General features: G+C 39.5%; 1 protein-coding gene across 2 annotated transcripts in view; it reads left to right on the top strand.

Moving 5' to 3' along the window:
- Positions 1-23,968, top strand: part of LOC102402539 (alpha-2-macroglobulin) — a 72,319-nt gene that overhangs the window by 24,080 nt on the left and 24,271 nt on the right. For both annotated transcript variants that reach the window (XM_006069786.4, XM_025283184.3), the window contains exons 2-18: positions 2,249-2,432; positions 3,737-3,896; positions 4,056-4,108; positions 6,016-6,036; positions 6,305-6,473; positions 6,918-7,002; positions 10,253-10,373; positions 11,254-11,368; positions 11,509-11,618; positions 13,805-13,966; positions 15,103-15,330; positions 15,787-15,850; positions 17,761-17,903; positions 18,902-19,051; positions 21,564-21,731; positions 22,182-22,287; positions 22,959-23,079. In XM_006069786.4, the coding sequence (XP_006069848.3) occupies positions 2,249-2,432; positions 3,737-3,896; positions 4,056-4,108; positions 6,016-6,036; positions 6,305-6,473; positions 6,918-7,002; positions 10,253-10,373; positions 11,254-11,368; positions 11,509-11,618; positions 13,805-13,966; positions 15,103-15,330; positions 15,787-15,850; positions 17,761-17,903; positions 18,902-19,051; positions 21,564-21,731; positions 22,182-22,287; positions 22,959-23,079 (2,160 nt within the window). The remainder of the gene's footprint in view (positions 1-2,248; positions 2,433-3,736; positions 3,897-4,055; positions 4,109-6,015; positions 6,037-6,304; positions 6,474-6,917; positions 7,003-10,252; positions 10,374-11,253; positions 11,369-11,508; positions 11,619-13,804; positions 13,967-15,102; positions 15,331-15,786; positions 15,851-17,760; positions 17,904-18,901; positions 19,052-21,563; positions 21,732-22,181; positions 22,288-22,958; positions 23,080-23,968) is intronic.

Below are 23,968 nucleotides of genomic sequence, written 5' to 3'. Positions count from 1 at the left end.
CTCTCCAACTTCCTGGATCTCTGAATCTCTAAATTCTCTGGGGATATACAAAGAGATTCTAAAGGGCACTGGAAATTGATACTTTGAAAAGAATCAGCTTTTAGATCCTCACACTCATGCTGATCAGCTTTAGACCATGCTATCTACCCTTTCTTACCTCCCCTTTTTTAGTTTTCCATCTTCCACTTTAAAAGAGACAAACCTCCCTCAATCAGTTGTTACCGTGGAGCATTGTTCTGGAATATAAAAGTCTCTAGAGTTCCAAATAAAGGAGCAATTTGAAAAACTGATGTTGATGTTGAGAAAACAAAAGACTCAAGTGACAGAAGAGAAAATCATTTTGCAGACAGTGTGGTGATGAATTCTTTGTTTCAACAGAATTGAAGGAGGATTTAAGGGAAATACCAGTTGATAGATGATAAGAAGCAACTCTTGATAATAGGGCACTGTGATTTCTGGCACGTAATGCAGAAGTTACAAGAGCTGATAAAAAAATGATATAGTTTATTTACTTTTATGCAAACAATTTTTCACAGCACTGCATCTACACAAACCAAAACTAGCAACAGAGTTCATGGTAGACCTTTGTTTAATTCTTGCAGTAAGGAATATCTGTCCATGAATATATAAGAACAGTTCATCATTTTCATCAAAGATGTGCTTCAAAAGTGTTTTGATTTTAAATTAATATGTAAAATATATGAATCATAGCTTGTAATATATTTATTTTGTTTTGATCTGTTGTATACTACTAAGACTTTTGAAAACAATTCAGAAGAAAATGTTTAACATTTACAACTTTATGATCACATTAAATTTAAGAGTTAAAATTCAATTTATATACCCACACGTAACAGTACATGCCTACATGTACATATGCAAACAGTACATATGCATACACATGTATATCCATACAAAATAAAGACACTAGAGTGATCCATAAAATATTTTAAAGCATAGAAATGTTAGGACAGACTTCTGTGTGGTAAGTGACATGAAAATTCAAGCTCAAGAGGGAAAAGGAGAAAGCTGCTAAATTTCTGATCATTACAAAAAGAACATTTTGGTGTATCTTTTAAATAGATCATATTGGATATCTTATCAATATGATATTTAAGATTCCATGAGAAAGTTAGAAAAAAGTAATGTGGTGGTGGTGGTTTGCTTTCGTCTCTAAGTCGTGTCTGACTCTTGTGACCTCATGGTCTGCAGCCAGTCAGGCTCCTCTGTCCATGGGATTCTTCAGGCAAGAATGCTGGAGTGGGTTGCTATCTCCTTCTCCAGAGGATCTTGCCAACCCAGGAATCAAACCCAGGTCTCCTGAATTGCAGGCAGATTCTCTACCAACTGAGTTATATCCAGGTAGCAAAAATAAAGTAATGTAAGTTTTATTTTAAAGTATCATCAAAAATAATATATTTTGCTATTACTTAAACTTGTGAAAAAAAAAAATAGATGTTTACCTGAGTATATGTAAGGAGTGCATAGTGTCTAAGAATTATGTTAGGGATATTGTGAGCAAAAATGTTTGAAAATTTGAGAGTCAATAAAATTATATATGAGGGTATTGGGAAAGTTTCTTTTCTGCTCATGAGTTACCAGGACTCCAAATTCAATCTTTAGAAGACCATCCTTGAGTACACCATTTTTGTCCAGCCATGAGTTGAAAGACAAATATTTAATGTCCAAACATTCAGGGTTAGGTAACACACCAAGATGTCATTAGTTGCTTAACACACTGAGACTTTAAACTAATGACTTTCTTTAAGCCTCAGGTTCCATATCCATGAAGTGGAAAGCAAGAACATGCCATTCCATTTTTACAGGCTTGCTATGTATTCAACAAAAAGTTCTATAAGTGGATTGGCTTTTGTAATGTCTCACATGAGAATTGCTTGCTTTCCTCAGTAATCCTAATGTAAAATAGATTGACAGCTTGACTAAGTATAATTATCATGTCTTTATTTGAATTCAGATTTGAGTTCCTCAGCGTGAGATATGCCTGCAAATGTTCTCCTCATTAAGGCTCACTTCAAGTAAAATGTTCACTGACATGGCACTGACTATGGAAAGGAGAATAATTCTCTTGCATGCCTTTCAGTGGCAGGGATCAATTTCCTGCTTATCAATATGTCTTCTCTTGGCATAGAACTACGGATAGAAACAAAAATTACAGCAGAAAATAGTGCTGCTGATAACAATGCCTCACCTCCTACATGCTCCTTTAACTGGACTCCCCCAACCCCAGGCAATACATGGTGCTGGTCCCCTCCCTGCTCCATACTGGGACCCCTGAGAAGGGCTGCCTCCTTCTGAGCCACCTGAATGAGACGGTGACCGTCAGCGCCTCCCTGGAGTCCGTCAGAGAGAACAGGAGCCTCTTCACTGACGTGGTGGCAGAGAAGGACTTATTCCACTGTGTCTCCTTCACTGTGAGTATGACAGTTTGACTTAATACACTTGTTTCTATGGGTCAGGAACACAGGGATCTAGAATTCAGTCAAGATAAGACTTTGCAAGGCTGGCATGGACTTCACGAAGGAATCTAAATGTAATGACTAAGTGTAGAAATTAAGAAGCAACATATGAATTTCCAAGCACGGTAGACAAATATTTATAGAGATATTAAAATGAGCTTAATGATTGGAGAAAATTCCTCTTAACAAAAAAACAAAACAAAACAGTAAGAACTAGACAAAGGGAAAGTGTGACTTCTCCTTAAAATGAAAATGGAAAAAAGACTAATAAAACATACTAGGCCGATGTTCAACATAAGCCCCAGTGGTGGGCTGACTGGAACACAGAACACATCATCCCATATTCTTTCTAAGCGTGAAACTGTGGAAATCACCATGAATGTACAGCCAATATCTCTTCAGAGTTGTATAGAATCCTTACAGCATCCAGCCAATAAAATATTGCAGTTTCCTTTCTTATAGCATTAAGGGATGCTTCAGTAATACCATGCTCATTTATCACATAACAGCAGTTTGGTTAAGTTCAGTGTATAAATGAATCAAAGCTGTACTAGCTGATTTGCAGCAACATGGATGGACCTGGCAATTATCATACTAAGTGAAGAAAGTCAGACAGAGGAAGACAAATATCATATAATATCGCTTACATGTGGAATCTTAAAAAAAATCATACAAATAAACGTATTTTCAAAACAGAAACAGACTCACAGACTTACCGGCAGAGGGATAGATTGGGAGTTTGAGATTGACATGTGCACACTGCCATATTTAAAATAGATAACCAATAAGGATCTACTATATAGCATAGGGAAGTCTGCTCAATATCCTACAATAACCTAAATGGAAAAAGAATTTGAAAAAGAATAGATACATGTATATGCATAACTGAATCACTTTGCTGTACACCCGAAACTAACACAAAATTGTTGATCAACTATACTCCAATATAAATAAAAATTAAAAACAATAAATTGAGCAAAAATATTTTTTAAAAACTGTTCTGGCTGATCTATAAGGAGATGTGAATCTCATTTATGACCTCACTCACTGTTATGTTTTCCTCCACCTTTTGTTCCGTCTTCCCATTCACAAGTGACAGAGGTCATTCTGCCCATGAATTTCTGTCCATGACAACTTTCTCTGATGAGAATGGGCCAGTGAAATTAAAAGGGGCAAGACCCCTAGGGAGAAGTAGGAGAGGGACTTGGAGAGGAAACTTGGGAAATGAGTGGGTTTTCAGGGTCTCTCTTCTATTTCAGCTCCCAAGATCTCCAACCAGGCAAGAGGTAATGTTCCTTACCATCCAAGTAAAAGGACCAACCCAAGAATTCAAGAAGCGGACCACAGTGTTGGTTAAAAACGAAGAGAGCCTGGTCTTTGTCCAGACAGACAAACCCATCTATAAACCAGAGCAGACAGGTACAGAGGCCTATAGTCAGGACAACTTCCCAAAAGAAAGATCTTCCTCTCTTGCATGTTTCCCAGTCAAAGGAATCCTGGTTCCTTAATAGCTTGTCTTACTAACCCACGGACCTGGCCTAAGGTTTCTGGGACTCACGGAAAATATTTCTGTTTCAGTGAACTTTCGTATTGTCTTGTTGGATGAAAGCTTTCACCCCCTGAATGAGTTGGTAAGTCTCCTAATATCTATCTAGAATTATTATTATCTATATAAACAGGCTGGGAGTCTGTTTTTGGTGTTGGAGGAGGGCCAGAGAAAGGAAGAATCTGCTGATAACAATATTTTCTGGCATGGCCATTGTGCAAAATCCTCATTTAAAACAGTACCCTAAGTCAAGAGAGTTGTTGATTCTTTCTTGTTACTGGTACTTGACTGTCACACAATTAAACTTACTCTTTGAAAAATTCTCAGTTAGGCAAACTAGAAAGATACACGAAATAAATAAACTGTCAAAAAACTTAGGTTTAAATAACTTTTCAAAGATCCAAAATTTTTCTAAACACACCTACCAAAACCTCTCCTATAAGGGAAGGAGAGTATAATCGATGTTTGTTCCTCAAGACTAACACTCAATTTTGAGGTAGACAAGAAACCAAAGTCTTAATTTTTCTCTCCCAAATCTAGTCCTCAACCACATTTTTTTTTAATCTTGGAAAGAGACACTTTTCAATTAAAAGCCACAGACTCTGTTTACTATAGTCCCTCCCCCTCCCAACTTCCTTTTCCCCTCTTAAAAACACTCACTTTCCCAGGCCATGGGGGGTTGCAATTCCCTGCTGATCCTGATTAAATCCATCTCTGCTGGGGAATGGGGCGGGAATGGGGGAGGGAGTTGTTAGAAGGAGCGGGGAGGACTGGCGGGGAGGGAGCAATTTTTTCCTTCTAGCTCCTAAAGCAAAAGATTAAGGCATAATCCTTCATCTCTTTCTCTTACAGCCACATCCTATTTTATCAGAAAATCATGTTAGCTTAAAATACATCCAGACTGTGCTTTACCACCTGAATTGCTACAACTTTGTTCTGACCAATATCACCTCTAAATGACACTATTGCAGTAGCCTTGAAATGGGTCTCCTGGTTTCTACTTACACTTTTCTCTCTAAAATTAAACACTTCTTCCATCACTCTGTCAGCTGAACTCTGCTTTATTTTCATTTCTTGACACTACTTCAAACATATATATATATAACTTAAATATATATGTCAAATATGTGTATCTCATACACCAAACATATCTATCAAATGTATATCTATACAAATCAAAAATATATATTGCATATATGTCTGTTTTTCATATATCCATCCCTATTAGAATGCAAGCTCCATGAGATGCAGATCTATTGCTCTTTTGTGGATTGCTGTATTTATAGCACCTAGGATGATACACAGCACTTGGTAGGCACTTAATGTGCATACTAAGTCACTTCAGTAGTGTCTGACTCTATGAGACCCCATGAACTATAGCCTGCCAGGCTCCTTTGTCCATGTCATTCTCCAGGCAAGAATACTGGAGTGGGTTGCCATGCCCTCCTCCAGGGCTCGAACCCACATCTCGTACATCTCCTGCATTGGTAGGTGGGTTCTTTACACTAGGATTATACACGGCACCTGGTAGGCACTTAATAAATATCGGTTTTTAAAATGAATATGCATTAATAGTAGAGGATTTATTCCCACTCCTTCTTATTCTTAGAACTACTTCAGAATTCTGTGGTCCACCTAATATTTGGATCTGAACATGGTTACTCATTGTTCCATTGGTGTTTATTTCTCAATCTGTAAAATAGCATAACAAAGGAATGTTCTTCACTGGGGTGCTATAAGCATGTAAGTAATATTAATTAATACCATTCCTAATGAATGGCACACATGCATTTGTTGCTGACAGTCCAGTAAGTACTTAACATTACTCATTAATTCCTTGTAATGGATTAAACTTCTATAAAACTTAATCTAGAATTTTTCTGTGTTTTACTACAGATAAAACTAATCTGCATAAAACTGTTTTGCTTATAAATCAGAATTGAGGCTATGTGAGAACAGTTCTAAACTGCTTACTATCCTTTTGTCTTTCAGGTTCCACTAGTATATGTTGAGGTAAGCAACGTGAAACATTCCATAATTATAATAAACTTAGGGGAAATTTTCTTATTTAAGAGATTCTTACAATATTTCAGAAATTTATCATTAAGGGAGAAGCCTTCAAATTCATGTAACACTGGTTTGTTCCAAGTCATCTCCTCCCACCCCTCTTTGTGGATAACATCAGAATTCCTCTTTGTGGATAACATCGGAGTCCCCATTGATTTCCTGTACTGTCTAACACCCTAGGCTCTTTTGTAAATTACGATTATTGTGCCTGTAGGACCCCAAAGGAAATCGCATCGCACAGTGGCAGAACCTCGAGGTAGAGAATGGCCTCCAGCAGCTGACCTTCCCCCTCTCATCAGAGCCCTTTCAGGGCTCCTATAAGGTGGTGGTACAGAAGGGATCAGGTGGGACTGCAGAGCACCCCTTCACCGTGGAGGAATTCGGTATGCCATTAAGAAAAATCACCAAGCTGTTCTTTTTTTCATATTTGAACTTCTAAGGCCTACAATTCAAGTTTCTTTGGAATCCTCCTATTTCCCATGGGTGAGATTAGACTTGGAGTGGACCAAATTATATCTAAATCCAATGAGGACTATGAGTGATTTGTGAATAGGATGCCATATAGCCTTTTTCTAACAATTTTAACCTTAAAAAATGTAAAACATTCATAGTCTAGTGGGGTCTCCCATAATTCACCAGGATTACATTGATCCATCACAGTCCTTTAACCAAGATCTCCAGTTGAAAGGAAGGTGAATATACTGGAGAAGAGGGCTACCTTTTCAGGGCCCTAAAATATTATTAGGGAATTATTATTGAGAATCTGGAAATGCTAATGCCCCAAAAGTTGAAAACCAATCATCAACTTCCTTTTCTCCAATCAACAGTGCTTCCTAAGTTTGAAGTACAAGTAAGAATGCCAAAGATAATCACCATCTTGGAAGAAGAGGTGAAAGTGTCCGTGTGCGGCCTGTGAGTTTATACTTTCCAAAAATCTTCTTTTGGGGTGGGTGTATTATTTAAAAGAGACTCACCCTTTGGGATATCTTGCTAGTTTGTCTATGAGGAGTGCTGTGCAAACACCTTAAATACATGGGAACATTCCCATCTCTAGAACTTTCCTGTTGCTTTTCTATTTTCCTTCTTAATTTCTTTCTTGTCCTTACCAGAATTATTGTAACTATCACGGGATAGGTAACTGTTTCTAGAGAAGCTATGCTAGTAGGGTTGATTTTGAAAGTGATAAAGCTACTCGCGCACACATAGACACACAAATAAGAGAGTGTTGAAGGGTAGTGACTTTCACTTTACCAGGTTGTACAGGAAAGTCAATCATCAACAGATCATTTACCTGACCTTGCAGACTTAGTGGAAAAATAACTTAGATTCAGAATTTGTAGAGATAAGCGTGTTACAGAAATCTCATCTAACTCATCCATCTACCTAAGGCAGGTCACATACTTCTTGACACTGCCATTGTCACTGATGAGACTGGACATGGTCTCTCAGTCAGGCTTTTCCAACCTTGAGAATTAATGTTACTAGGATCTTATGCTCCCATCTCCAGTAGCCAGCCCAGCAGCAGCAGTAACAGAAAGAACAGGCAGTGAAGAAACAAGTCCCGCCTAAAGACCACACTTGTAATATACTAGCTGTTTAGCGGGAGAAGACAATGGCACCCCACTCCAGTACTCTTGCCTGGAAAATCCCATGGACGGAGGAGCCATGAACGGAGGAGCCTAGTGGGCTACAGTCCATGGGGTTGCTGAGAGTCAGGCACGACTGAGCGACTTCACTTTCACTTTTCACTTTCATGCATTGGAGAAGGAAATGGCAACCCACTCCAGTGTTCTTGCCTGGAGAGTCCCAGGGACGGGGGAGCCTGGTGGGCTGCTGTCTACAGGATCGCACAGAGTCGGACACGACTGAAGCGACGCAGCAGCAGCAGCAGCTGTTTAGCTGGGTCCCTGCCCAGCACTCTCTCAGAGGAAGGCCACCAAGCTCCTGATCCACAGAGCTAATGAACCAATGCTCTTACAAATACAGAAATAGAGGATTTTTTTTTTTTTTTTGGCTGCACTGGGCCTTCGTTGCAGGTTTCTGTAGTTGTGGCATACAGGTTTAGCTGCCCTGAGGCATGTGGGATTTTAGTTCCCTGACCAGGGAACCCTGCCTGCATTAGAAGGCAGATTCTATTTTTTTAATTTACTTATTTTTAACTGGAGAATAATTGCTATACAAATTATGTTGGTTTTTGCCATACATCAGCATGAATCAGCCATCAGTTTACATGTGTCTCCTCCCTCTTGAATCTCCCTTCCACCTCCCACCCCATCCCACCCCTCTAGGTTGTCAGAGCACTAGTTTGAGCTCTCTAAGTCATACAGCAAATTCCCACTGGCTCTCTGTTTTATATATGGTAATGTAATTGTTGCCATGCTACTCTCTCAATTTGTCCCACACTCTCCTTCCCCAACTAGGTCCACAAATCTGTTCTCTATGCCTGCATCTCCTTTGTTGCCCTGCAAATAGGTTTATCAGTAGCACCTTTCTAGATTTCGTATATATGCATGTGATATTTATTTTTCTCTTCCTGACTTACTTCACTCTGTATAATAGGAAAAGGATATATATAAAACTCAAATGTGTTCCTTTTTATGGCTGAGTAATATTCAATTGTATATATGCACCACAGATTTTTTACCCATTCATCTGTCGATGGACATCTAGGTTGCTTCCATGTCCTGGCTATTGTAAATAGTGCTGCAGTGCACACTGGCTTTACGTGTCTTTTTCATTTGTGGTTTCCTCAGGTTATATGCCTTGTAGTGGGATTGTTGGCTCACATGATAGTTTTATTCCTAGTTTTTTGAGGAATCTCCATAATGTTCTCCATAGTGGCTGTATCGATTTGCATTTCCACCAACAGTGGAAGAGGGTTCCCTTTTCCCTATACCCTCTCCAGCTTTTATTGTTTGTAGATTTTTTGATGATGGCCATTCTGACCAAAGTGAGGTGATACCTCACTGTAGTTCTGAGTTGCATTTCTCTAATAATGAGCAATGTTGAGCATATTTTCATGTATTTGTTAGCCATCTGTTTGTCTAGAAAGTGGATTCTTAAGCACTATACCATCTGGGAAGTCCTGAGAATATTTAAATTGGGAAGAAAACACTCTCAAAACCACAGCAATTACCAATGACATATTTATGGCATGATCCCATTTTTGTAAAAAGCTCAGTTCAGTTCAGTTCAGTCGCTCAGTCGTGTCCAACTCTGCAACCCCATGGACTGCAGTATGCCAGGCCTCCCTGTCCATCACCAACTCCCAGAGATTACTCAAATTCATGTCCATTGAGTCAGTGATGCCATCCAACCATTTCATCCTCTGTTGTCCCTTTCTCTTCCTGCCTTCAATCTTTCCCAGCATCAGGGTCTTTTCAAATGAGTCAACTCTTCACATCAGGTGGCCAAAGTATTGGAGTTTCAGCTTCAACATCAGTCCTTCCAATGAATATTCAGGACTGATTTCCTTTAGGATAGACTGGTTGGATCTCCTTGCAGTCCAAGGGACTCTCAAGAGTCTTCTCCAACACCACAGTTCAAACACCACAGTTTTTGTAAAAAGTAAACAAGTAAAATTCAACATAAACAGAGATAGCTGCCCATAGGAAGAGGATGGCAGAAGGAAAGACACCATCATATTAATAGTTTATATTCCCATGTAGAATTGAAACCACTCGTTTCTTATCTTTGTTTTGTTGGTATGATTGTTTCTCTTAAGATCTGGTGTAGCTTTGACAATAAGAAAAATATTTTTAAAAAGATGAAACTGAAAATTAGATATCGGGGGGGAAAAGACATAGTAAAAGAAGATGGTAGTAAATTTCAGCACGCTGCACTGTAAATTTCTAAAAGAGAAGGTTTTAACAGACTTGTGGACCCAGTGGGGGAAGGAGAGGGTGGAACAAATTGAGAGAGCAGCATGGAAACAATTACATTACCATATATAAAATAGATAGCCAGTGGGAATTTGCTGTATGTATGTTAGGGAGCTCAAACCAGTTAGTTTACTTGCCCTCAACACTACATGAGCCCTGCAGAAGTTAGAAGGAAATACATAGAGTAAAAATATGCTATAGCTAAAGGGGAAATATAAACAGGTCAAAAATGAGGGTGTTCAATGTCTGATTTGATCCTTGTGGCAATGCTTTTATAACAGATACACTTATGGGAAGCCTGTCCCAGGACGTGTGACTATGAACATGTGCAGAAAGTACAGGAACCCTTCTAATTGTTATGGTGAAGAATCCAATGCTGTCTGTGAGAAGTTCAGTGGACAGGTACGTGGGAAGCCACTCCTAAGGACTAACAGCCTAAGCACCATTGACAAGTAGTGAGTTATAGCATGGTGACAATTCAGGCAAGAACAGACCAATCTATAAAAGAATTCTATGCTAGCTATAGTAGTTTTTATTGATAAAAATCAGTGACTTAGCCTAATAGGAATTATTTCTTGCCAGTTGTAGGTATTCTTTGTGCACCAGGGACCCAGAACCTGGTATCTAAAACCCCTTTGAGTATCTGCAGGAAGGAAGGAGACAGAATATACCCATCTTAACCACCTTGGCTGAGAAGGGCTTCAGTTCTTCCCTCTTTCTTTGAGCAAGAGCTTGTCACATGGCCCCACCTAGATGTCAGGGAGGGAGGAAACACAGTCCCCACATGGGCAGCTACCTCCCAGCCACAGCTGTAAACTAAGGGAAGCCAGATTTCAGTGAAGAGTTAGCTGCCTCCTGCAGTAAGATTGTTGTTATTGTTTGGTTTCTCAGTTGAGTCTGACTCTCGCAACCCCATGGACTGTAGCCCACCAGGCTCCTCTCTCCATGGGATTTCCCTGGCAAGGATCCTGAACTGGGTTGCCATTTCCTTCTCCAGGGGATCTTCCTGACCCAGGGATCAAACTCCAATTTTAACGGTTTAAATTTCTATACCTCATTCACTCTAGAGATTATCAGATACTAAGGAATACACCTGTCAGTTATAAGGCAGACTGTTGTGAGATGTAATAATAATTAATTCCTAGAGAATATTTATTGTGTTTTTATTATGCAAAATTCCTAAGTCTTGTTGCCTCAAAAAAAAAAAAAAAATCCCTCCAGACTGCCTGACCACTCATTTGTCTGGTCTTACGTTTATGTATTTTATTTCACCCCCTCTTAGCTGAATAATGAGGGCTGCTTCTCTCAGCAAGTAAACACCAAGATCTTCCAGATGAAGAGACAAGAGTTTGAAATGAAAATCGAAGTGGAAGCCAAGATCCAAGAAGAAGGAACAGGTGTGTATACCTCCTGGGTATGGGAAAAGAACAACGGACACTGATTTAGTTCCTTTGTCAAATTATGAAAGGGAGGTGGTGGTGTAAGTTCAGGGAGAAAATCCTTCCAAATGAGAATGTATTTTTTCCTTCTTTTTCAGAGGTGGAATTAACTGGAAAGGGGGCCACTGAAATAACAACAACCATCACCAAACTCTCATTTGTCACAGTGGACTCAAACCTTAGACGAGGAATTCCTTTCACAGGGCAGGTGAAGTATTTTTCAATTCACATGTCAAACCATAGTCTCCCCTAATACACACAACATATTCTGCTAAAACCACATTTGGCTGGTATTATCCATTGATTAATATAATCAAAAGCATGTGTGCGTGTGTGCTCAGTCGCTTCAGTTGTGTCCAACTCTTTGCGACCCTATGGACTGTAATCTGCCAGGCTCCTCTCTCCATGGGGATTCTCCAGACAAGAATACTGGAGTGGATTGCCATGCCCTCCTCCATGGGATCTTCCCAACCCAGGGATCGAACCTACATCTCTTATGTCTCCTGCATTGGCAGGTGGGTTCTTTACCACTAGCACCACCTGGGAAGCCCCTAGTCAAAGGTATAAAACTGCATAAAATAGATTTGTTCCTTGGTAAATTTGTATATCAAATCTATAAAAACCACGCTAAAATTAGAAGGTTTTTAAAACAGCCCTGTGTGTTACCATTCAAACTCTTTCCCATGGCTTACCATACAGTCTCAGATTTTTATATTTTTCCATAAGCATCTCAAAATTCATGCTGGCCAATTACATTATCTTTCCAACATTAATTTTGTATGGAAATGATGGGTAGGTGGCTTTTATTTTTATTTGAAATATAAGAGGTTCTACTGTTCTCCGATGGCTCAGCAGGTAAAGAATCCACCTGCAATGCAGGAGATCAGGGTTAGATTTCTGAGTCAGGAAGATTCCCTGGAGGAGAAAATGACAACGCACTCCAGTATTCTTGCCTAGAGAATCCCATGGACAGAGGAGCCTGCCAGGCTACAGTCCATGGAGTTGCAAAGAGTTGGACATGACTGAGCACATGGCAATCACTGTACCTGTTGTTTCTTTCATGGATTTTGTATTTATATTAGTCTTTCTATAATAGCAAGTATATTTTAAAAACACTACATAGAGGGGTAAAATACTGCTATTTAAGGTTTACCCTTCCAGGGTGGTGCCAGTGGTAAAGAATCTACCTGCCAATGTAGGAGATGCAAGAGACCCAGGTTCAATCCCTGGGTTGGAAAGATCCCCTGGAGTTATGAAATATTATAAAATATTTGCTTAGGTGGCTCAGAAGATAAAGCATCTGCCTCCAATGCAAGAGAACCGGGTTCGATCTCTGGATCAGGAATATACTCTGGAGAAGAGAATGGCAACCCACTCCAGTATTCTTGCCTAGAGAATTCCATGGACAGAGGAGCCTGGCGGGCTACAATCCATGGGGTTGCAAAGAGTCAGACACGACTGAGTGACTAATACTTTCACATTCACCAGATTTTAAAGATACAAATTTTTTCTCTCAGATCTACAAAAAAAAAATCTTCTCCTGTTATTTTTCTATTACATGCAAAAGTACTAATGGAGTTTTCAGACTACAGAAGTCTAAGATGACAGTCATATGTACCTCCAAGTATAATCACCATGCATCTCGTCTTCAATAGAAACGTTGTGTCAGCTGTGGAAAGTGTAAAAGACAGAAGGATCAAGCTATAGAGGAGTGGTGGAATAAATTTTAGAATGTTTTGATTATGTTATGACAGCACACATGTTCAGAAACTTTGGTCACTTCCTAAAATGAAAGTTCACTTTTTCAAATTTCTCAGAGATATATTGTACTTTTTGAGATTTTATTCCTGCTAAATAACTATCCCATTAGTCCCACTTCTAATCAAAAGAGAAAGAATTTTGGTGTTCTGGTCTTCATACATGCAACTGACATTTCATTGGCAAACTCAGATTTTGTTGAAATTGAAAGTGCTAGTTTCTCAGTCATGTATGACTCTGTGACCCCATGGACTATAGTGCACCAGGCTCCTTTATCCATGGAATTCTCCAGGCAAGAAGACTGGAGTGGGTTGCCATTTTCTTCTCCAGGGGCTCTTCCTGACCCAAGAATCAAACCCACGTCTTCTTCATTAGTAGGCGGGCTGTTTACCACTGAACCACCAGGGAAGCCTAGCTACCAGGGAAACCCATTACTTACACATTTATTTAGCAGCTCTCTCTTTTCCTGGACTGGATGCTCAAAGACAGAAGGAACTTTCTTTTGTTCACTGCTGTAGCCTCAATGCCTGGAACCACCTTCAACATATTGGACACAATAAATATCTGTGCTAAAATTAATGTTTGCTGCCTATTGGATATTAGCCACAAAACTGATCTACAGCTTTCAATCTTCAGGTGCTCCTAGTGGACGGGAAAGGTGTCCCCATGCCAAATAAAGTCATCTTCATCACAGCAAACGAAGCCAACCACAACTCTAACACCACCACTGATGAGCACGGCCTGGCACAGTTCTCCATCACCACCACCAACATCAAGGGCACATCCCTCAGTATCAGGGTAAGTTTGTAAGGAAGTTACCAATGACATGAAGAAGTCTTAGGAAAAAAGGTTGCAACCAAAAGTGATGGCATTTCCAAGTTGTGTTTAGTCTTAAAGAAGACAGGGAAAAAATGAGAAATTAGAAACTAATTTAAGGTCAATTTTGAAACAGTTTATTAAAAAGGAGGCAATACAGAGTTGTGGTTAAAGTGGTGGTGGCAGGGGGTGGGGTTTCTACACATGGAGCTTAAGACAGCCTGGGAGAGGAGGCATCAATTACTTCACTCAAAGAATTGATGCTTTCAAATTGTGCTGCTATAGAAGACTCTTGAGAGTCCCTTGGACAGCAAAGAAATCAAACCAGTCCATCCTAAAGGAAATCAACCCTGAATATTCATTGGAAGGACTGGTGCTGAAGCTGAAGCTCCAATACTTTGGCCACCTGATGCAAAGAACTGACTCATTGGAAAAGACCCTGATGCTGGGAAAGATTGAAGGCAGGAGGAGAAGGGGACGACAGAGGATGAGATGGTTGGATGGCATCACTGACTCGATAGACATGAGTTTGAGCAAGCTCCAGGAGACGGTGAAGGACAGGGAGGCCTGGCGTGCTGCAGTCCATGGGGTCACAAAGAGTCAGACGTGACTGACTGAACGTAAACAAACATAAACTCAACTCTTGAACAAATGCTAGTTACAGAAAGTGTTCTCAGACGTCTAAGTTTGCAATATTACATTTATTCATAATATCCACTTGAAACCCATCCTAAATGAGGCATCTCCTCTCCGAAATGCAATTCTTCAGTTTCTGAGGGTCAGTTAGTCTCCTCAGTGAGGTTTCATAGCTCCAGTATCTCTGTCTGAATACATAAAGTGGCTACAGAAACGCAAGGGAGCTAATCAGAGTCAAGGATGCCTCCTCATATGCTCTTCAGAAGTATAAATACCAACCCAGGAAGCCTCTGCCATGTAAAGGGTCTGCAATATAGATAAACAAAATAAGGGACACTTCTCTCTCACTTTTTAGTGTGGAGCAAAAGATTTCTAGGTACACTAGTTAAGGTAGGATACTAAACTAAACCAATTCTGTGAGCACACTGCCATTCTCTCTGATATATAATCTATAAGCTAATACTGGTTTTCTAATTCATCAGGTCAAATACAAGGATCACAGCCCCTGTTACGGCTACCAGTGGCTGTCAGAAGACCATCAAGACGCTTATCACAGTGCTAATCTTGTGTTCTCCCAAAGCAACAGCTTTGTCTACCTGGAGCCTTTGCCTCGTAAACTGCCCTGTGGCAAAACTCAGACAGTCCAGGCACATTATGTGCTGAAGGGAGAGGTCCTAAAGGATCTAAAGGAGCTCGTGTTCTATTACCTGGTGAGAAGGAGGGCCACCTTCACTGTCTGTAGATAAAAGCACTGTGTGGGCAGGCATTTATGAAGCCCTTTACATTCCTTCCCTGAAGGCTCAGATGGCAAAGAATCTGTCTGCAATGCGGGAGACCCAGATTTGATCCCTAGGTCAGGAAGATCCCCTGGAGGAGGGCATGGCAACCCACTCCAGTCTTCTTGCCTGGAGAATTCCATGTACAGAGAAGTCTGGCAGGCTACAGTCCATGGGGTCTCATAGAGTCGGACATGACTGAGCAACTTCCACTTTTACATATCACTTCTTTGACCTCTTATGCACGTTCCTTTTGAAAGTTTGACTTCTCTCCAATCTAATTATTGCCAGTAGGGGCTTAATGAAACAGGCATATTACATGGAGGGCAAGAACTTCAGCTAAGAGCTCTTTCAGGCAAATTAAATCCCTTTTCATTTCCTTGTTTGCAGATAATGGCAAAAGGAGGCATTGTCCGATCTGGGACTCACACACTGCCCGTGGAGCAGGGAGAGAGTGAGTATTTCTATAATTCCTCATGCTTGCCTTCCTCTGTCACATGCAGCCTTATGTTGCAAAAATACCAGGAATAGTCTCAAATAGAGAGAGACTGTTCATCTTACCCTCAAAAAAAAGCTGAAAAGGGAGACTTATCTGGCAGTCTAGTGGTTAAGACTCCATGCTTCCAATGTGGAGGGTTTAGGTTTGATCCCTGATCAGGGAACAAAGATTCCATATGCCTCGTGGCCAAAAAAACCAAAGCATAAAACAAAAGCAATATTGTAACATACTCAATAAAGACATCAAAAATGGTAAGCATCCCAAAAAAAAATCTTTAAAATAAAAAAAGAAAAGTTGAAAGGGGAAAGTGATAATATTTCTGTTTTAAAAAAACCCTTTATCAAATATTTTTCTTTTCCTTCAGGTTAATCTGTTCAGACTTAAAATGTTGAGTTGGTTCATAATCTGTGCTTACTCCAGATTTTCCAAAATAAATACTCATGAACCTTCTCAAAACAACATTTCAAAATTGTTTTAGACAATGGAAATAAGCTAAAACTTTGCAGTGTCTCTTATATATTGGGTCCTGTGCTGAGTTATGTACATTTTCACATTATATTTCCCTTTTGAAGATATTTATGACTTATGAAGAGATAAATTGAGTTTTTCCAACGTTGAATTGGTCTTTCCACAGGAACATATGTGAAAGAATATAATCTCTGAACTTTTCGCTTACCCTGCTGCTGCTGCTAAGTCGCTGCAGTCGTGTCCGACTCTATGCGACCCCATAGACGGCAGCCCAAGGGAATCTAAAAGATCCCTTACTAGAAAATTATCAGTGAACTACTCTTTTGTTGCTTCTTTGTAGCAACATAGAAGCGCTACAGTAGACTTAGAGAAGCTTGATGTAACTTCTAACAAATCTATTTGCTAAGCTAAGTAACTTCAGTCGTGTCCGACTCTGTGCGACCCTATAGATGGCAGCCCAGCAGGCTTCCCTGTCCCTGGGATTCTCAAGGCAAGAACACTGGAGTGGGTTGCCATGTCCTTCTCCAATGCATGAAAGTGAAAAGTGAAAGTGAAGTCACTCAGTCGTGTCCGACTCTGTGCGACCCCATGGACTGCAGCTTTCCAGGCTCCTCCATCCATGGGATTTTCCAGGCAAGAGTACTGGAGTGAGGTGCCATTGCCTTCTCCAAACAAATCTATGTATGTGTCAAAAAACAACTTTAAAGGAGCTCGGTACTCCTCTTAAGAAGAAAAAATAGAATATTTGGTTCATAGAAAGTTAGAGGATATAAGGGTAAATACAACGCATTAAACTCTTACTATTATATCTCACAACTTCAAGTTCTATTTCCTTCTCCACTGTGAAGTCTAGATCAAATGGAAGCCAAGCAGATGTCTCCACATCCTTAGATAACATCAGAATTTTATACAGATGAAGTCAAGCTTAACTCAAGCTTAAACCTGGGGAGAAATGTGATTTTCAGAGATGAGAAGACTTTGATAAAGTTTTTTTAAGCCAGAGTTCTTAGAGGTAGTCATCCATTTATTGCATCTACTATTTCTTATATCTGCTACATCTACTGGGCTTCCCTGGTGACTCTGTGGTAAAGAAATCACCTGCCAAACAGGAGACTTGTTTTCGATCCCAGGGTCAGGAAGATCCCCTGGAGAAGGAAATGGCAACCCCCTCCAGTATTCTTGCCTGGGAACTCCCATGGACAGAGAAGCCTGGTGGGACCAAGTTCATGGGGTTGCAGTGAGTCAGACAGGACTTAGCGACTAAATAACATTACATCACTAATAGTCATTAGCCAAACCAGGCTTCTAAAATGACTTTGTACTGATACAACAGAAAAGCATTATTTCAGCCTTGAATTCTAACCCATGATCACTTCCTTATTGTCTCTGTGCTCCAGTGCAAGGCCACTTTTCCATACCAGTCCCTGTGGAGTCAGACATTGCTCCTGTCGCTAGGCTGCTCATCTATGCCATTTTACCTGATGGAGAAGTGGTAGGGGATTCTGCAAGATATGAAGTTGAACAATGTCTGAGCAACAAGGTGAGGGCTTTATATGGTAAAATTTTCAACATTTAAAACTAGAAGTTACTATCACTATCAATTATTTTCTAGACTTGCGCATTGGGGTCAAAGGGGTTAAATGAATTCTCCAGAAATTTTCAGCAAGGTAATGGCAGATCACACTAAGAAGCCACGTCAAGAGAAAAACAAATATCATATATTAACACATATTTTTGAAATCTAGGAAAATGGTACAGATGAACTCTTTGCAGGGCAAGAATAGAGATGCAGATGTAGAGGACAAATGTGTGAACAAGGAGGGGTAATGAGGGTGGGATGAATTGGGAGATTAGGATTGATGTATACGCAATAGCATGTGTAAAACAGATAGTGGGAAGCTTCTGTAAGGTACAGAGAGCTCAGCTTGGTGCTCTGTGATGACGAGGATGGGTGTTGGAGGAGGAGGATGGGAGGGAGGTACACGAGGGAAGGGATATATGTACACATATAGCTGATTCACTTCATTGCATAACAGACTCTAACACAACATTGTAAAGGAACTATACCACAATTTAAAAAAAGAAAGAAAGAAGCCATGTCACTTGACTCCTAGCACAAAATCCCCATGCATTATCTCTTACCCAGTTCACAGTACCTTGTTCCCTTCTTTTATGGTGAAGTGTTGGGAAATATGTAACCAAGTTTATAAGACTACAAAAGAGCCAAAGAAAAATACAAGAGTGTCTAGAACCATTTGCATTCTAGCCACAGTTAATGAACACCTCATCATGTAATCAAAGGTGGAAAGTGGAGTCTCAAATTTAATAACTTATAAAAATAGATATCACTATAATGGCTCAACTGATGAATATCAGAGTGACACACAGGGAATCAAAGGCCTCAAGACTCACATGGCGCCAAACATCAACAAAGTCAAAGTGATTTTGCACCAAATTTGAGGAACACCCAGGAAAGGCTGGTGAATCCATGGATCAATCAGGAAATTTGTTCTTCTGACTTTGTCCCCAATTCCACAGGTGGGTTTGAACTTCAGCCCCGGACAAAGTTTCCCAGCCTCCCAGGCCCACCTTCGAGTCACCGCTTCCCCTCAGTCCCTCTGCGCCCTCCGCGCCGTGGACCAAAGTGTGCTGCTCATGAGGCCCGAAGCCGAGCTCTCAGCAGCCACGGTGAGTTCTGTGAGCCCCAGGGGCCAGGAAGGGCCCCACGGGCAACTCAGAGCAAGGAGAGTGGGGTGGGTTCTATTAAACTTATATTTATCTAGGAGTTAATCATTTTGAGCTCTTTCATGTGCACCTTTTTTTTTTGGTAAGGAAGATAATACATATGAATATATAGGTATAAATGATGTACCATCCAAAATCCCTGATACCAAAGAGCTTTATGAACCCAATAATAAGAGTTTTCAAACTAGTTTCAATATTTCAAAAAGTCTTAACAAAAGTGGTACATATACCGGCACTAAGACTGCACAGGCTAAATGAAATATCAAATTTTTATAAGAATTTTATCACAGGATCCTTGGGGCTAGTGCACTGGGATGACCTGGAGGGATGGTACGGGGAGGGAGGTGGGAGGGGGGTTTGGAATGGGGAACACGTGTACACCCGTGGCGGATTCATGTTGATGTGTGGCAGAACCAATACAATATTGTAATTAGCTTCCAATTAAAATAAATAAATTTAAATTTTAAAAAAAGAATTGTATCAGTTGTAACATTGCATTTCCCAAGATGAACACAGTTTCTGAAGGAAGAGCTATATTTTCTCTGATGAATACAAATTAGGAAAAATTAATTACTGTGTGACAAACGACATTAATAAGTGAAACCTTTTAAAATATTGAGTTAGGGGACTTCCCTGGTGGTCCAGTGGCTAAACTCCAACCTCCCAAAGCAGGGGTCTGGGGTTTGATCCCTGATCAGGAAACTAGATTCCCTCATGCGTAACTAAGACCCAATGCAGCCAAATAAATGCTAAAAAAGAAAATAATAATAATACATAGATAAATAAATTAAATGAAATAAAATATTGGGCTAATAGGAAAAATAACAATATGCTGAGTGTAACAACAAGAAACTACTTAATATGTCCTAATAGTAGTTTGCCCATTTCTTCAAATTTTCAATGAGGCCAATTGGAATACCTCTTACTGAACGTTTTTTTACTATCAAAATTTTATAAAGGGAAAGTTATGTTTTTTCTTCCCTACAAGAGAAACTTATAAGTAAAGGACTTTTTGGTCCTTCCAATGGTATTTAATTAAAAATCTTAAGATACTTCTAAAGGAAATTTTAAATGCATAGTGGAAGCAAGAAATATGTGGGCAAATTAAATTAATTTTTTAAGCTTATATAACATAATTTGATAGTTCTCAAAATTTTTTTAAATTACAACAACCTCAGTGGATAGATAAGGCAGAAGATTCTACTAGTTTGTTAATAATAAACCAGACGCTTTCAGGTATTTAGGAGCAAACCTGGGTTAGAACAAGAGTTCCTCTCAATCTGTGATAATGTTTCAGTATTGAAATGCCTGCTGCGAGGGGGAGCCTGGTGGGCTGCCATCTATAGGGTCGCACAGAGTCAGACACGACTGAAGCGACTTAGCAGCAACAGCAGCAGTAGCATAAGTCATTCAGTCCACACATACTTATTTAGTGCCTACTGAGTTCTGGATGTGCCTACTGTGTGCCTAAATTCTGGGGATCTCAATAGTGAACTACTAGAAAGTAAAAAATCTATGCAGTCATGGATCTTACATTCTTGTAGATGAGATAGACAATAATTACGTTATACGCTTTCAAGAAAAATAAAGCAGAGCAAGGAGACAGAGATGCTAAGAGGGAGCTGCCTTTGAGAAAGTGTTTCATTTCATTGTGCTACTCACTTTGCTAATTTAGTCTTGTCAACAATTTTGTCAGGATTTTCATGTTTGTTTTATTCTTCCTGTTGAAGTGAATTTGAAAGTATCATTTTCAGTATTCTACAATAAAAATTTATGTATTTTATAAAGATATGGAGCATTTTGTTCCCATCATTAATACTAAGAAAATACCATCCTGACCTATATAGAGGATACAGGCTTATCCATGTGCCTGTTTAGAACATGCATCTATTACTTTGTTATACACTGAGTCTGTTGCTAACCACCAGGTAGAGAAAAAACTATTACTTAATTCTCTCATCCCAAAGTGTTACACAATCTCTCAAGTACAGCAAACCTCAATTTCTCTTAATTAAATTTTATTTCATTCCAACATAGAGTCTAGGGTTTGTCTCTGAATTATGTAACAAAGGATTATGATCTTTGGGTATTTAGATAGGAATGTTTTGGGGTTTTTTTCCCCCTAACACTGTTAAACATCTTCAAAATCATCTTCTCTATAAATTATCTAAGCAACAGAGCCACTCAAAGAAAGTTTGGCAGTGATTAGTCTTTTCTTTTCTCCTTGAACTTAAGAAAAATAAGCCACAAATAATTTTGGCCTTTTTTTTTTTAATTGTGTAATCCTTTTGTGGGGAGATGGTGCCCCTCCCCTACACTGCACAGCATGTGGGATCTTAGCTCCCCAACCAGGGATCAAACTCTCGAGCCCCCTGCCTTGGAAGCATGGACTCTTAACCACTCGGCCTCCACGGAAGTCCTTAATTTTGTCCTTTTGTCCTTTGCATTTGTACAGGTTTATAACCTGCTACCAGTCAAGGACCTCAGCAGTTTCCCCTCAAGTGTAAATCAACAGGAGGAAGACAGTGAAGGCTGCATCAGTCGTGACAATGTCTATATCAATGGAATCATGTATTTCCCAGTATCAAATACAAATGAAAAAGATATGTATAGCTTCCTGCAGGTAAGTCCCTTATACTGCTGATGGTCACTTCTTAAGGTTCACAAAATATTATCCATAGAAAGAATATTTATTTTAATGCTTCCATATCATAGTTGAGGGCAATGGAACATAGAGAGGTCAAGTAACTTCTCCAACGTCTACTAATAGTAGCAGATCTGCAAGAGCAACATAACTAGGACTGGAACTTCTGGGACTATTAAGCAAATTTTGTTTTGTCTTTTTACCAAAATTCATTGCCTTGTGATATTTATAAATATCATATATGTAAAATAATTACCTTTGAAAGAGGATTAAAGCCAGAATAAAATTATCTCTTTATCAATTTCCTTTCTACTCATGTGAACATTAAAAGTTTAGTATTAACCTCGTTGGATTATTTGTTTAATTCTATGAAAAGAAGAATGGGTATAAAATATGGATGTACTGATTCAGTTATGATTTCCTTTACAGGATATGGGCTTGAAGGCATTTACCAACTCAAAGATTCATAAACCCAAGATATGTCCACAGCCTGAAGAACATAGAGTACAGCATCACACACTATTAGCTTCTCCAGGTAAGAAATTAATTAATTGCCTAATATATTGAACCAAATAAAATAATTCTTTAAAAAAGATAAAATGTGATGAAATTAACCAAAAAGAACTTGTGATTCAAGACATAGAGATCAGACTTGGGTTGCCAAGAGGGAAGGAAGGGTTGGAGAGGGGTGAACTGGGAGTTTAGGGTTACTGGATGCAAACTATTATATATAGGATGGATAAAAATAGGGGAATGAAGAGCTTTTTAAATTCTTGATCTTCTCACTCCTATAAACTATTTCTCAAAGCCACTGTCATAATGTCTGAGTATGGTTTTTCTTTGCTCATGCAGAGGAGCAGACCAAATCCAGATCTCAAGTCATAACCCTTACCACTTAGAACAACATGCAGTAGCTGCAGAGCATCCTTTCTGCCTCTAGGTCTCCTTTCACAGACTATCCAAGACTCTTTCTGCTTCTGGGTCTCACTGTTCTCTGACTGGGACTCGCTTCCCCCAGCTCACTTATAGCTAACTGTAATACTTCAGAATTCACCTAAAAATATCACCTCCTCCAAGAAGCTTTCCCTTAACCCAAGTGCCCTTTCCCAGTTCCTATCTTTTTCATCACCCTATTTCTTTTGTTGCACTTATTACAATCTCTCATAAGCTTTATCTTTATAGATATTGTTACTGTTTCCTCCACAGTCAGAGCTGAAATGGGAAGAGACAGTAATTTTGTGCGTTTTGACGATACTTCAGAGCCTCCCACAGAGACTGTACGAAAGTACTTCCCTGAGACATGGATCTGGGACTTGGTGGTTGTAAGGTAAGCAACTTCTTTTAAATTACTTACTTATTTTTTATTTATTTTATTTTCACTTTTCATTTATTTTATTATTCATTATTGACTCTGCTGGGTCTTCCTTGCTATGCACAGGCAATTTCTCTGTAGCATACAATGCTGTCTGATTGCATTTACCCATTGTAGAATGTCTTTCAAAATTGGAGTCAGTCCTCTCAAACTCTGCCATGGCTTTGGCAACTAAGTTTGTGTAATATTCTAACTCTTTTGTTGTCATTTCAACAATTTACAGTATCTTCCACAGGAGTAGTCTCCATCTCAGGAAACCACTCTCTTTGCTCATCCATAAAAAGCAACTCCTTATCCGTTCAAGTTTTAACATGAGATTGCAGCAATTTGGTCATATCTTCAGGCTGCACTTCTAATTCTGGTTCTCTTGCTATTTACACCACATCTGCAGTTACTTCCTCCACTAAAGTCTTAACCCCTCAAAGTCATCCATGAGAGTTGGAATCCACTTTTTTCACTCTCTTGTTAGTGTTAATAGTATGACCTCTTCCTATGAATCATGAATGTTCTCAATAGCACCTAGAATGGTGAAGCCTTTCCAAGAGGTTTTCAATTGACTTTGCCCAGATCCATAGAGGACTCACCCATATATGGCAGCTAAAGCCTTACAACATATATTCCTTAAAGAATGAGACTTGGAAGTCAAAACTACTTCTTGATCCATGGACTTCAATGATTATTGTGCTAGCAGGCATGATGACAACATTAATCTCATTGAGCATCTCCATCAGAGCTCTTGAGAGACCAGGTACATTGTCAATGAGCAGTAGTATTTTGAAAGGGATCTTTTCTTTCTAAGCAGTGGGTCTCAACAGTGGGCTTAAAATATTCAGTAAACCATGTT

Source organism: Bubalus bubalis, chromosome 4 (genome assembly GCF_019923935.1).
Source record: "Bubalus bubalis isolate 160015118507 breed Murrah chromosome 4, NDDB_SH_1, whole genome shotgun sequence".
Lineage (NCBI taxonomy): Eukaryota > Metazoa > Chordata > Mammalia > Artiodactyla > Bovidae > Bubalus > Bubalus bubalis.
The sequence above is the reverse complement of the archived record's forward strand: the minus strand, read 5'-3'. Positions and strand labels throughout refer to the sequence as shown.